This window comes from Stomoxys calcitrans, chromosome 2, assembly GCF_963082655.1.
Source record: "Stomoxys calcitrans chromosome 2, idStoCalc2.1, whole genome shotgun sequence".
Lineage (NCBI taxonomy): Eukaryota > Metazoa > Arthropoda > Insecta > Diptera > Muscidae > Stomoxys > Stomoxys calcitrans.
In genome coordinates, this window is record NC_081553.1 from 184716418 (window position 1) to 184730099 (window position 13682).

Consider the following 13682-nt stretch of genomic DNA (forward strand, 5'->3'; position numbering starts at 1 on the left):
ATTCAGCGGTATCGAGCGGAGAGTCTCAGTGAGTGGCCAGGCGGGACCGGCTCTTGCACAAATGCTGAGCGCCTGTGATGCTCGATATGACAAGGCGAGTTATTGGCGCCTTTAAATAACCAATGGCCATCCTGTTCCCGCAACGAACGATCCTTTGGACCAGAACAAGTTTGCTCACCTATTGGTGCTAGGGAGGATCGCCACCTCCACATGAAAATTTAGCTACAACGACAACAACAACTTTAAATTTCTGCAACAAGAAAACTTAAAAACGTTTATCTCTATCTACTTTCGGTTTGCAACGGTTTGGAAACCTGTCTAAAAGGTTTGTGTCCATACTACAGACCGTATAAAAGCCAAGGCATTGCCATATTCAAAACCTGCACTAAAACAGAGTTGTCAGCTGAATGCACTGAACATACCACATCGTAATTTGACAACTCATAAAACCCTCAACTGAACAACAGCAAATACAATATACAAGAAAAAAACAAAAAAAAAAAGAGAAAAAATATATTAGCAGAGACCACCCAACTTCCCAATATTCCCCGAAAAGTGCAATAAATTCCTGTGATTCCAGTGAACACGACATACGATAAGCAATGGACGTAATCAATAAATTCTATTCAACCGTACACACAACCGTCTCACAATTGTCAGGGGTCCTTCCTGGAAATAATGTTACGCGAGAGTACGAAGTCTTAGATCAAGTGTGTACCGCAGGTGTTGGCCTCTTGTGGAAAGTCTACAATGGCTATAAGAAATCCACAAAGCAGGAAGTTTCCGTGTTTGTTTTCGAAAAGAAAGCCCTGGATCGATGGTCCAAAGAGGATAGAGAGGCCATATTGGAGACCTTGCGTAGGGGTGTGCAACAGCTGACAAAAATACGCCATCCCCATGTGCTGACTGTGCAACATCCTTTGGAGGAGAGTCGTGACTCATTGGCCTTTGCCACCGAGCCAGTTTTTGCCTCTTTGGCCAATGTTGTGGGCGATCAGGTGAGAGCGGAAAAGAAGCTCTACGATGTGGAAATACGACATGGTCTACTCCAACTATTCGATGGTCTACAATTTCTTCATAATGATGCCAAAATAGTTCATCGCAATATATGTGCAGAGACGGTGGTGATCAACAAGAATCGCAGCTGGAAGCTTTTCGGTTTTGACTTTTGTGTGGCCAATCAACCGCAACCAGATGGCAAACCCTATTGGCCCTGCAAAGAGCATTCCACATCGATACATATGTTGGCCCAGCCCAGCTTGGAGTATACAGCGCCAGAGATTGCCTTAAACAACATTAATTCGACAGACAGTGATTTGTTTGCTTTAGGAATTCTAATCTTCACCATATATTCGGGTAAACCGTTGAAATTATTCGGTTCAGATTACAGCGCCTTTAGGCGACATGCCAATGATCTGAATCAACGCAAATATCCGCCTATGAATGCAGTGCCAAGTGAATTGACCGAAAGCCTAAAGGCTTTGCTACATCCCAGTCCACATTTGAGACCAAAGCTACATGATTTGAAGGAGGTAAGATAAAAAAAAACCCCAAACCTAGAAAAGACATTAACCTAAGGTTAAGTTTGATTGCTAGGAGGGCAGAAATGCCCACCATGCTCAGACTTTACGGATAATATTTAATATTCTATTGCCAAAAAGTAATTACTTGTGGTATTTCTCTATACTGAATTCGTATTTAAAAAGAAATTCATGATTAATTGTTGATTTATCACCTTTAGAGATTATAGCAACTGACCAGGTTCATTGGAATTTTCATACAACGAAACATTTCAAAATCAATTTCTCTAGACTAGATGATACCAGTGATAAGTATGTGGGAGTAATGTCCGAACCTGTTCAATCTCTTAAGTCCTACACCAAGAATCGCGTTCAGCAATTTCTTAGGATTATTTCTTTCTTATTGCGAGAACATGCAACAGCAAAATTCCGTCTGGAATCAAACTTCTATCTCTATGTGCTCAAGGGGCTAAATCAAAAATTCGTATAAAATGTATGCTTCACATGGTTAAGAAAGATAGTCAAACTAACGGACCGTAGATTTCGGTTAAAAGGGTCAAGCAGAGCTTACTCATTGTGATCAATCAATCAATCTTCCATCATCAAGACATCTTTCTACATGAAACAATATAGAGGATTTCCATGTGTGCCGCCCTAGGCCCTATCGCACAGTGGTCGATTATTCCTCCTGTCATAGTGGAGGATCGCAATCTTCAGATGCAAATGTGGCTGATACATCATTAACAACATACACATCACACCTGCCCTTGATGACTGTAGCAGTAACGTCTGGAACTGTCAAGATAGCGATAGATAGAGCTATACGTGAACAATATGCTGGAAGGTAAATGTGCTACAACAACCTTCGTTGGCAGAGGCTGCCGCCTCAGAGTACGTGTTCGTTCTTTTTTCGTCATGGGAAGGGCACATCCCGGAGTGCCTTTTCTCCGCGCTTCTAGTCCGTGCCGAGATTGAAAAGAACCCCGGACACTGGTTCTGTTTGGTTTGCCTCCATCATCGGTAAGCGTCGGTGAGGTGTAACCGGTGCATTAACGATCTTGCTCTGCCCTTACATCACTACGGGAGTGTAAAAATATAAATTTGCCCATGAACATTCCATTAAGGAACTGGGGCAAACGTCTCACAAATCAATAAGTGCTGTCCGATTCAATTTTAAGCTCAATGATAAGGCTTTTTAAAGCCGAGTCCGAACGGCGTGCCGCAGAGCGGCATCTCTTTCGAGAGATGTTTTTACATGACAAAGTACCTCACAAATGTCGCCAGCTTTAGGAGGGGATAATTGTTCGATGTTCCTGCCAGGACTCGAGCCCATGCGTACAGCGTAATAGACGAAAATGCTTGCCTCTGCGCTACGGTGGCCTCCTACGGAAGTATAATCACACTGAATATTTTGCAAGGTGCTGTGCGAACATAGATAGCAGTGGGTCACAAGCGTCGTCGGACTATGAGACCCCCCGACCTCTCTCATGCGGCAATATACGCAAAAGCAGCATCCCAGTGGCGGGAAGTGCATAATTTTTGCAATTAAATTGCAACACTTTCCGTGGCTAGATCGACGAGATTGTGGATTTTATGAGTCGGAAGAATATTTTGGTCGCAGCAATCTAGGAGACAAAGCTGACAAATACCTGCAGCTTGCACAATTGTCACGGATACTACGTAAGGTGCTACGTAAGGACCGCACAAGGAATGGAAGTGGGGCCAGTCTTACAACCCCGACATAAGTGGGCTTCTATCTGGCCATAATCGTCTGGTTCTAGGGGACTTTAATCGGACCATATTTGGGTATAGCTGTCATAAAGACCGATCTCCCGATATAGAGTATTAAGCCTATAAAAAGAGCATTTTTCATCCGATTTTGATGAAATTTAAAACAGAGCGATTTGCTAAATATCGTTCAGATCGGACCATATTTGGATATAGCTACCATATAGACCGATCTCCCAATATTGAGTATTGTATAGAATATTGTGTAGAGTATCTGGTCTACATTCCCTATATTGCCCAAACTGAACGATATTCAACAAAAAGGTTTGGAGGGGTGCCAAAACGCACTGTTTCTAATTTCATCAAAATCGGATGAAAAATGTTCTTTATGGGCTCAATACTCTGTTTCGGGAAACGGTCTAAATGACAGCTATATTCAAATATGGTTCGATCTGGACCACATTTGACAGGAATGGGTAGGGGTCTACCAGAACACACTGTGCCAAATTTCACCTAATTCGGGTAATAAATGGATCAATACCCTATATGGAGATTGGGTGGTCGGTCTAGGGACAGCTATATCCAAATATAATCCGATCTGAACCGCACTTCTCAAAAATGTATACCAGAACTCACTTCGCCAAATTTCATCGAAATCGGTTGAACAATGACCAATTTATTGCCTCTGGAGATCGGTCTATATAGCGGCTATATATAACTAAAATCCGATTTTATGAGATCAGAAGATAAGGTTTAATATAAAGAATACGAAATCATTTTTGAGAAATGTTTTTATACCCAGGATATCAGCAAAATTATAAATACCAAAAAAAGGCTTTTATTGGGTATTTACCCAATAAATACCCAAGCGTTGGGTATTTACACGGTAGAAACCCATCTCTACGCATTACATCTCATGGCATTCTCCCCTAGGTAACGACCAGCGGGGCGTAGATTTGGCAGAGCGGATTAAAGGATCCACGTTTTGAACGGTGAATAAGGATGCCCCCACTAAGATTACGAGGAGGTGTAGCAGCTCGCTAAACATTTCCATTGCATCCCCTGATCTCCTCCTGACGTATCCAGTCAGACCACCTCCCCATAATTCTTACCATCAATCAGAAGAAGGCCGATTGGGCTGGCTTCAGAGATTATACCTATCACCGCTTCAGTGAACTGCCCTTGGATGTGCTAGTGGCCGAGAGCAAATGCCGAGATATAGATAATACCACAACTGCCGCCCAATTTCCTGGCGAAGGCAGTGGTATTCGCAGACAAGCGTGATGGGATTCGTTGTACGGGCCCCACTAACACCAGAATCAGCGAGCTGAATATGGAAATAAACAGGGTAGTCAACGAACATAGCGGAATTTGTGACTGGAGCACTTGGAGCAATGTAACTTAGGCACCGGTTTAGGCAAGCTGTGGTTTACTGTTAAGTCACTCTCAATCCCGAAGAGATGCGCGTCAATTTATTGTGCATCCCGAGAATGACAGGGCATGGGGGAGAGCCATTCGCCGTATCCGTGGCCTCCGAGCCGATGGACAGCCATCACAATTTACCCCTGAACAGGATAGCTGTGTGCACCACACAAGCTGGAACTTTGAAGTCCGATCTGTGAGGTGTTTATTGTTGTCACGAAAAGCTTAGCTGCGAGCTACCTGTCGCGTCCACAGGTTGTGGATAGTGGAATGTTCCATACGGAGTGGCTGCAACGGCAGTCGGACAATCAGCGATGTCGAGCGGAGAGTCTTCATACGAGGCCGGGTGGCACCTGTTCTTGCACAAATACTGAGGGCCTATGATGCTCGATATGAAAAGGCGAGTTATTGGCGCCTTTAAATAACAAATGGCCACTCTGTTTCCTTTGGACCGGAACGAGCTTGCTCATCTACAGGAGCTTGACGGGGATCGCCAGAACGAACACTCCTCCAGGTTAAAGCGTACCATAGAAGATCCTCGTACCACTTAACATAGCAAAGGCTTTCAATACAGTCAGCCGGCCTCGCCCAAAACGTTGAATCGCATACCTCTATAAAATCAGCTGATTTGGATGAGTTGGCGAACGAATAGTGTCATTGCATTTGGTCCTCAGCGACTTAATTTCGCTGTCCATGTGGTGAACAATGTGTCTGATGATTTGATGGCAGATATTATCAAAATTTTCCATCCTAATAAGCGCCAAACCGGAGTAGTTCTGACTCACTACGTTTGCTGTTGTTGTTGTAGCAGTGCTTTGTACACTGCGACGTCAGCCTTTGCCATTGAAATACATCATTGGGTCACTCCGGTGCATAGAACTGGTTGACATGGGATTACTCACTACGTTTTGGCAGATGCAGACTCCTCAATTTCGTTTAGGCTAGCATAAATGCCAACGTATAAGATGTGTGTCCCACTTCTAAGCAGCAACTTCAAAGTGCAACAGGCCGAACAGTCTCGTTGTCGTTAAATACGGCCACGAGAATCACGCCGACTAGGCCCATAGACATTTCGTTAAAGTATGAGACAGCACTCGCGTTCAAGCGGCTTAAGACAATGCGGGAGTGGATTAGAGATAGGAACAGGTTGCACCATCGCCGGATAATCGGTGTGATAACAAAGGAACGGAGTAGAACTGCAATATACCTGAGTCGACAATTGAGGTAGAGTGTAAAACACCAATACCAAGGAACCAGAAATGGACAAACAGCACAAAGGTAGCCTACCAGCTAATGCCAAACAGATGGCTCCCAGCTGTGGTAGAGCAGCTATGAGTGGCTACATTGTAGATCCAGAGACCGAGACTTCAAATGTTTTTCTGACCATTGTACGGTTCTTCAGAAGGAAATTCGCTTGAAACGGAATGAACTTGAGAAAACAGCGTAAATGTCACCTGCGAAAGTTTCTCGCGGAAGATGAGCACAGTTAAAGACTTTTCTGGACTGAAATAGAACGAGCAACGTTTATGCTACCTAAGGCTCAATCCGAGTCATTTGGTGAAATAGCAATTATCGCCAGAAGCTTACCAAAGATAAACATGGAAAACTTGGCACCCTTAATGGCAACACAATCCGAGTTGAGGAGCGGACAGACGGACATGCACATGACACGATGAATTGGGGGATCCGAATCGTGTCGGGGCGGTTTATTTGGAGGAAGTAGAGCATGTGAAAAGCACAAAAGTCTTAAAAAGTCTGGCTAAGCCTTAATCCACATGAGCGGAAAAATAAATCATAGCACGACAAAGTATAGGTCGATCATCGTGATGGAGTGACGTACGCCAAAGAACTTCAGTAAGGCACAAAATGCATACCTCAAGGGTAGGTCGGTGGAACCAGTCTTCTACGAAGTGGTTCTTGAAGTCGAAACGTCTCTCCAAAGTAAAGTGTACGCAATGGCGGCCTTCCTGAATATTGGGCGCACTGGATCGTACAGGAGTCCAACTAAATATCTATCGGTAGACGGTTAATATGCTACATTATCAATGTGGACTTGGGATATAGTGTGTTCAAACAAGAGGAACTCCTCATGGAGGAGTGTTATCGCCGACTTTCTGGAAAGTTTTGATTATCAACAGAGATGGCGCGACACTGGTCGCATATGCGGACGACATTGAGCTACTGATCCGGGGCAAGTTTTTGCCGACGATTAGCGAGATCATGGTACGGTCACTCGGGAGATTATCGTGATGGGCTAAGAGCAATTGGTTGAGGACTAACCCATAGAAGGCGGAACTGATGCTCTTCACTCTCCTAAGTTTGGGGGGGGGGGGGAATCACCATGCAATTGTCGAAAGAAGCAAAACTGTTGATTATGACAATTAGACCTGGTCGATTCGAAATCGACTGCTATATCCGAATATGGACCGATTTAGACCATATGTTTTTTTTTTTTTTTTTTGAAATTACGATATCCATAGCCTGCTCAATGCATTTTGTAACACCACATAAGGCCTTAACTTTTTTTTTGCTTTCCCATTCTTAATAAAAACTAAAGCCATTGGCCTAAGCATGGACAATTCCAACAACGAATCATTTTTGAACATTTTAAAACTTTTTTTCTTATTTCCCAACTTTTCCCATCATTTCAGGTAACCTACTTCCATGATGTTGGTGTTAAAACTCTCAGCTATTTGGATTCCCTCTATCAATGGGACAATCTACAAAAGTCCAAATTTTACAAAGGTCTACCACAAATTATACCCACTCTACCGCATCGTGTCAATCTACACTCCATATTACCCTATCTTGTTAAGGAATTTGTAAACTCACCCATGATCCCATTTGTGCTCCCCAATGTACTACTCATTGCGGAAATGAGCAGCCAAAAAGAATACTGTGACCATATCCTACCCCACCTAAAACCTATATTTAAACTCACCGATCCCATACAAATTCTGCTCATATTTATGCAAAAAATGGATTTACTCTTAAAACTAACACCAGCCGAAGAGGTCAAGTTACATGTACTGCCGCTACTCTATCGTTCGCTGGAATGTGATATGCCACAAATACAAGAGTTGTGTTTGAATGTTTTGCCAACCTTTTCCACTCTAATCGATTACAATGCCATGAAGAATTCGGTTATACCGCGCATCAAAAAGCTATGCTTGGTCAGCTCAAATGTATCGGTTAAAGTGAATTGTCTGATATCGATTGGTAAACTACTGGAGAATTTGGACAAATGGTTGGTCTTGGATGAGATTTTGCCATTTTTGCAACAGATCCAGAGTCGCGAACCGGCCATTATAATGGCTGTTATAGGTGAGTTGTAGTTATTTTGAAAAAACATTTTTACAATACTGACACAAAAATAATTCCGTGAAGATAAATTGAGATAAAACTTAGTCAAGACAAGAACCTGCCATTTTAACAGAGCTATTTTATTAGGTGAACAGACCACTGCTAATAGATTTACTTTAATTGGCTAAGACAAAACAAGTTTCGAGGTGTTTCCCAATCTTTCCATGGGGCTTTTGGTTGTTGTGTAATACACAGAGGCGGCAGCCCTTGCCGATGAAGAACTCCATCGGATCAATCCGGTACGTACAACCAGCTGCCATGGGATTGCCTTCAAAAGACTTCTTTGCTGGAGCTTCTTCATCCATTCTGACAACCTGACCTAGCCAACGCAACCATTGTATTTTGATACGTGTAACTATGCTATCTTCGTCATACAGCTCGTGATTCATACGACGCCTATATTCTCCTAGCCAACGCAACCGTTGTGTTTTGATACGTGTAACTCTGCTATCGTCATCATACAGCTCGTGATTCATACGACGCCTATATTCTTCATTAACACAAACTGGTCCATATATTTTACAAATGGGGGAGGGGCGGACCCTCCCCTATACCCCAATTTTCAAAAAGACCAGATCTCGGAGATGAGTGTACCGATTTAAGCGAAATTTGGTATGCCACCCCAAAATCACGAAATTGATATAAAATTTTTGGGTCAAAAAACCTGGGGGGACGCCCCATCCCAAAATCCACCCGGACGGACATGTTTACCGATTAGGACAATATGGGTATCAAATGAAAGGTATTTAAAAGTAGACTAGCTACAACAACATTGCTCTAATTTTTGACATATGTAAACAGGGATGCCAACTTAGTGCTATTCGCACTAGATTTGGCGCTTTTTAGATCACCAAAACCCGAAATGTTATCATCTAGGGCAAACAAAAAAAAGGCACTAACTCGACGCTTTTTCATTTATAGTAAGTGCTTTCTTCTTTGGAGGCCACCATAGCGCAGAGGTTAGCATGCCCGCTTATGACGCTAAACGCCTGGGTTCGAATCCTGGCGGGTACATCAGAAAAATTTTCAGCGGTGGTTATCCCCTCCTAATGCTGGTGACATTTGGAATGCGGAGGCCACCGTAGTGCAGAGGTTAGCATGCCCGCTTATGACGCTAAACGCCCAGGTTCGATTCCTGGCAGGTACATCAGAAAATTTTTCAGCGGTGGTTATCCCCTCCTAATGCTGGTGACATTTGTGAGGTATTATGCCATGTAATTCTACCCTAAGAGGTGTCGCTCTGCGGCAATCCGTTCGGACTCGGCTATAAAAAGCAGGTCCACTATCATTGAGCTTAAAATTGAGCCGGACAGCACACATTGATTTGTGAGAAGTTTGCCTCAGTTCCTTAATGGAATGTTCATGGGTAAATTTGCCATTGCAGTTAGGGCTTTCTATCCCTTTTTGTAAGTTTCGACATCCTTCTTCAATATGGCCCAGACCGGTCCAAATATGAATACAGCTTGAAATATAGACCGATCTCTCGATTTAAGGTTTTGGGGCCATAAAAGGCGCATTTATTGTCCGATTTAAGGTCTTGGGGTCCATAAAAGGCGCATTTATTATCCGATTTCGCCGAAATTTGGGACAGTGAATTGTGTTAGGCTCTTCGATATTCCTCTTCAATTTGGCTCAGATCGGTTCAGATTTGAACATAGCTGCCATATAGACCGATCTCTCTATAAAAGGTCTTGGGCCCATAAAAGCCGCTTTTATTATCCGATTTCGACGAAATTTGGGACAGTGAATTGTGTTAGGCTCTCCGACAAATGTCTGCAATTTGGCCCAAATCGGTCAAGATTTGGATATAGCTACCATGTAGACCGATCTCTCGATTTAAGGTTTTGGACGCATAAAAGGAGCATTTATTATCCGATTTCCACGAAATTTTAGATAGTGAGTTGTATTAGGGCCTTCGATATCTTTCTGCGATTTGGCCCAAATCGGTCTAGATTTGGATATATCTACCATGTAGACCGATCTCTCGAATTAAGGTTTTGGACGCATAAAAGGAGCATTTATTATCCGATTTCCACGAAAATTAGGACAGTGAGTTGTATTAGGGCCTTCGATATCCTTCTTCACTTTGGCCCAGATCGGTTCAGTTTTGGATATAGCTGCCATATAGACCAATGTCTCGATTTAAGGTCTTGGGCCCATAAAAGGCGCATTTATTGTCCGATGTCGCCGAAATTTGGGACAGTGAATTGTGTTAGGCTCTCCGACATCTTTCTGCAATTTGGCCCAAATCGGTCTAGATTTGGATATAGCTGCCATATAGTCCGCTGTCTCGATTTAAGGTCTTGGGCCCACAAAAGGCGCATTTATTGTCGGATGTCGCCGAAATTTGTGACACTGAGTTGTGTTAGCCCCTCGACATATTTTTCCAATTTGGCCCAGATCGGTTCAAATTCGGATATAGCTGCCAAATAGATCGATCTCTCGATTTAAGGTCTTGGGGTCCATAAAAGGCGCTTTTATTATCCGATTTCAACGAAATTTGGGACAGTGAATTGTGTTAGGCTCTCCGACAACTTTCTGCAATTTGGCCCAAATCGGTCCAGATTTGAATACAGCTGCCATATAGACCGATCCCTTGATTTAAAGTCTTGGCCCCATAACAAGCGCATTTATAAGCCGAACTTAACCCATTTTTACTTGTTACACAAAATTTTACTCTTTTTTATACTTTTTACAATTTTTATTACGCTTTTTACTGGTAAATTGTTGGCATCACTGTATTTATGCAAGGTTAGGTTGACAAGAGGGTGCAGACATTAATCCGCCCCATGCCACTATGGACCTACACCTACCCCAGTTATTGTTGTTGTAGCAGTGTGTTATACACTGAGGCGGCAGACCTTGCCGATAAAAGTCGCCAGTAATCTATGCAAGTCTCTATAAAATGACAAGACTCTTGTCCTGGATAATTTTTATTTATATTTATCTTCACGTATATCACAACTAAAACTAAAACTTCTTTGGAATGTTGGATACTTATGTTATAAAATCTTTTTTTTTTTTCCAGGCATATACAAAATCGCCATGACCAATACGAAATTGGGAATCACTAAAGATGTCATGGCTCATAAATGTATACCATTCCTAATACCCTTGAGTGTTGAGAATGGTCTAACAATTGCTCAATTCAATACAATTGTAGCCTTGATTAAGGAAATGTTTGCTAGAGTGGAAAAGGAACAACGAGAAAAACTGGAACAACTATCAACGATACAAAGGGATAACAAGTAAGATTGTTTGCAGAATGGACTTCAAAGGACTTTCTCCAAGTAATATTTTTATCACTTTCTCTTTTTTTCAGACCCAAAGATGCCTCTGAAATTTTGGCTGCTGAAATGGAAAAATCCAGCTCTGGCAAAATGTCATCCTCCAATGAGGAGGACATGTTTTCTGGTTTCTCTTTGAGCAGTCAAACAACAAATAAAACCCAAAATTCTACAGGTGCAGCAGCAACAGCAAACAACAAACCCAGAGAGCAATTGAAGTAAGTTGGCATTAAAGTTTTATGATATTCTTGTTTATAATTGTTGTTGTTGTTTTTGTTTTTTTTTTAGAATTTCTCATTCTTCAACAGCCAAACCCGACATTTTATCCTCTCTTATGAATTCAAATCTTAATAACATGAATACCCATGCCATACCAAAACCTCCCTCAGCGGTTAATCCTTTGGTATCAACCAATAACTTGCACCACAATCCCTATAGCCCTGCGGCAAACCACAACAACAGCAGCAGCAGCAATGATAACAATTGGCCACAAAATAACTGGCATAGTGCCAATCCTCTAGTAATGAATCATCAATTGCCAGCACCCTCAGCTACAACGACCGCGGCAAATAATAACTTTTCTTCCTTGGATGATTTGGATCCATTTGGTGGCAGTAAACAGCCAAAACAGCCTATGTCAGCTGCTGCAACCACAGCAAATTCATTTACCCTACAAAAACCCACTGTCGATTATATTTATCCAGCAGGCTATAATGCCATGAAAAACAATTCGAATACCCCCCTGATGGGTGGTGTTAACAACACCATGAATATGAATGCCATGGCCGGGGGTTTGAATTCGCCAATGTCAACAACACCTTTAATGCCACAATCGTCCTCAGCATCGATGGCACAGTCACAAGATAGTCGTAATTTGAACACCCTAAGTCAGCAGGATATTTTAAGTTTTTTGAATTGAATCTTCTTGCACACATCCCCGGCACTTGTGGGTGCTCTTTCTTTTATATGTTCGTCTATGTGTGTGATGAATTCTCAACTGAAACTAAAAGTCTCGTGTCAAACCAAAACATTCCTCCCATTTAGCGGAACTTATCCCACGTCTTTTAAACTAATCGTATTGTTGTTGTTTTTCTAGTATTTTATTAAGTATAATATTTTGTTTTTTTTTTTTTTTACTATTTTTAATATTTATTTTACTACCCCCCATGTAAGATTTTGGGAATGGCGATGGCGATGGCTACTCTACGTTTTGAGATCACTACTTGGGTTTCATATGGCAAACCATATGAAGGCGCTCTAGACAAGATCTAAGTTGAAGCTAAACTAGTGAATATTTGTTGTGTGTATTTTTTGATTCAAATCGAAACGAATAATTTAAAGACAAAACAAAAAAGAAAACTTAAATATAAGAGTAATTCATTACTTTTATCTTCTACATGCCATAGAAGTTGTGTGGAAAAAATAATTTTTACCTTGGTGTCATTTGGTTTGAGTTCATATTCCCAACGGATAGTCTTCACTTGTAATGAGAAAGTAATTTGGTTGTAAAACATATCCCCATAGGTCTAAAAACCGATAATTCTGGTACATTTTCTTAATTTGGTTTAAAACCTCCTCACAAAGATAAAATGTCACAAAATTGAGAGTGTGAGTAATAGCCTTGTCTTCTCACGATCTGTATCCCCCTATAGGATTTTCGACGTCCTACCGACCGTTTCGCTGTACCACAATGTTGCATGCGCATTCGTCGCCCACTCCTTTAACTCGGACTGCGTCGATCCGAAAGGCTTCGTGTTAACCAAGTTTATTGACGGCAGTCCTATGGCCTTCACCGCCAAATCGTCTGCCCTTTCATTTCCCCTTACTCCGTTATGGCCCGGCACCCATACGATGCGGATTTTGCCATCCTCAGAGAAGACCTCAGTCACCTTCTTACAGTGCAAGACTGTTTGTGATCTCACCGTCCTGGTTGTTAGAGCCCTTATGGTAATTTTACTGCCGGTAAAGATGTTCACACTCGACGTCCTCGCGTTAACACCACACCACTTCATGCATTCCGTTATCGCCCGGATTTCCGCCTGCAGGACCGTATTATGGTCAGGCAGTCAAAAACAGATCTCAGTCCCTGGGTTCTCAATGTAGACCCCTAGGCCCAATCTGTCCTCTAGCTTTGTTCCATCCGTGCAACATGATCTTCCAGATGACAATACAAGGTTAACATCAATCCAAGTCTGTGCCGCTGGCAGCAGTGCCTCGCACTCGACTTCAAGGTTCATCTCAGATATCCAATCGGAAACCTCTTCCCTTCCTTCCGGTTTTCCTATCATCGCCTCGATTATACCGCCATGGTATGAGCTGCTCCCATCCTCAATTCATTTTCCCATCGCCTTAAGTCTCATTG

At 42.4% G+C, this 13682-nt stretch overlaps 1 protein-coding gene across 1 annotated transcript; it reads left to right on the forward strand.

Moving 5' to 3' along the window:
* Positions 1–451: 451 nt before the first annotated feature.
* On the forward strand, positions 452–12446 carry LOC106087515 (SCY1-like protein 2). The gene is made up of 5 exons (XM_013252572.2): positions 452–1532; positions 7322–7994; positions 11062–11281; positions 11356–11538; positions 11609–12446. The coding sequence occupies exons 1-5, from the start codon at positions 603–605 to the stop codon at positions 12237–12239; spliced, it is 2637 nt and encodes an 878-aa protein (XP_013108026.2). The 5' UTR covers positions 452–602; the 3' UTR covers positions 12240–12446.
* The last annotated feature ends 1236 nt before the right edge of the window (positions 12447–13682 follow it).

Coding starts and splice junctions, on each gene's coding strand:
- LOC106087515 (XM_013252572.2), top strand. CDS start 603: ATGGACGTAATCAATAAATTCTATTCAACCGTACACACAACCGTCTCA. Junction 7,995..11,061: donor CATTATAATGGCTGTTATAG/GTGAGTTGTAGT, acceptor TTTTTTTTCCAG/GCATATACAAAATCGCCATG. Junction 11,282..11,355: donor ACGATACAAAGGGATAACAA/GTAAGATTGTTT, acceptor TCTTTTTTTCAG/ACCCAAAGATGCCTCTGAAA.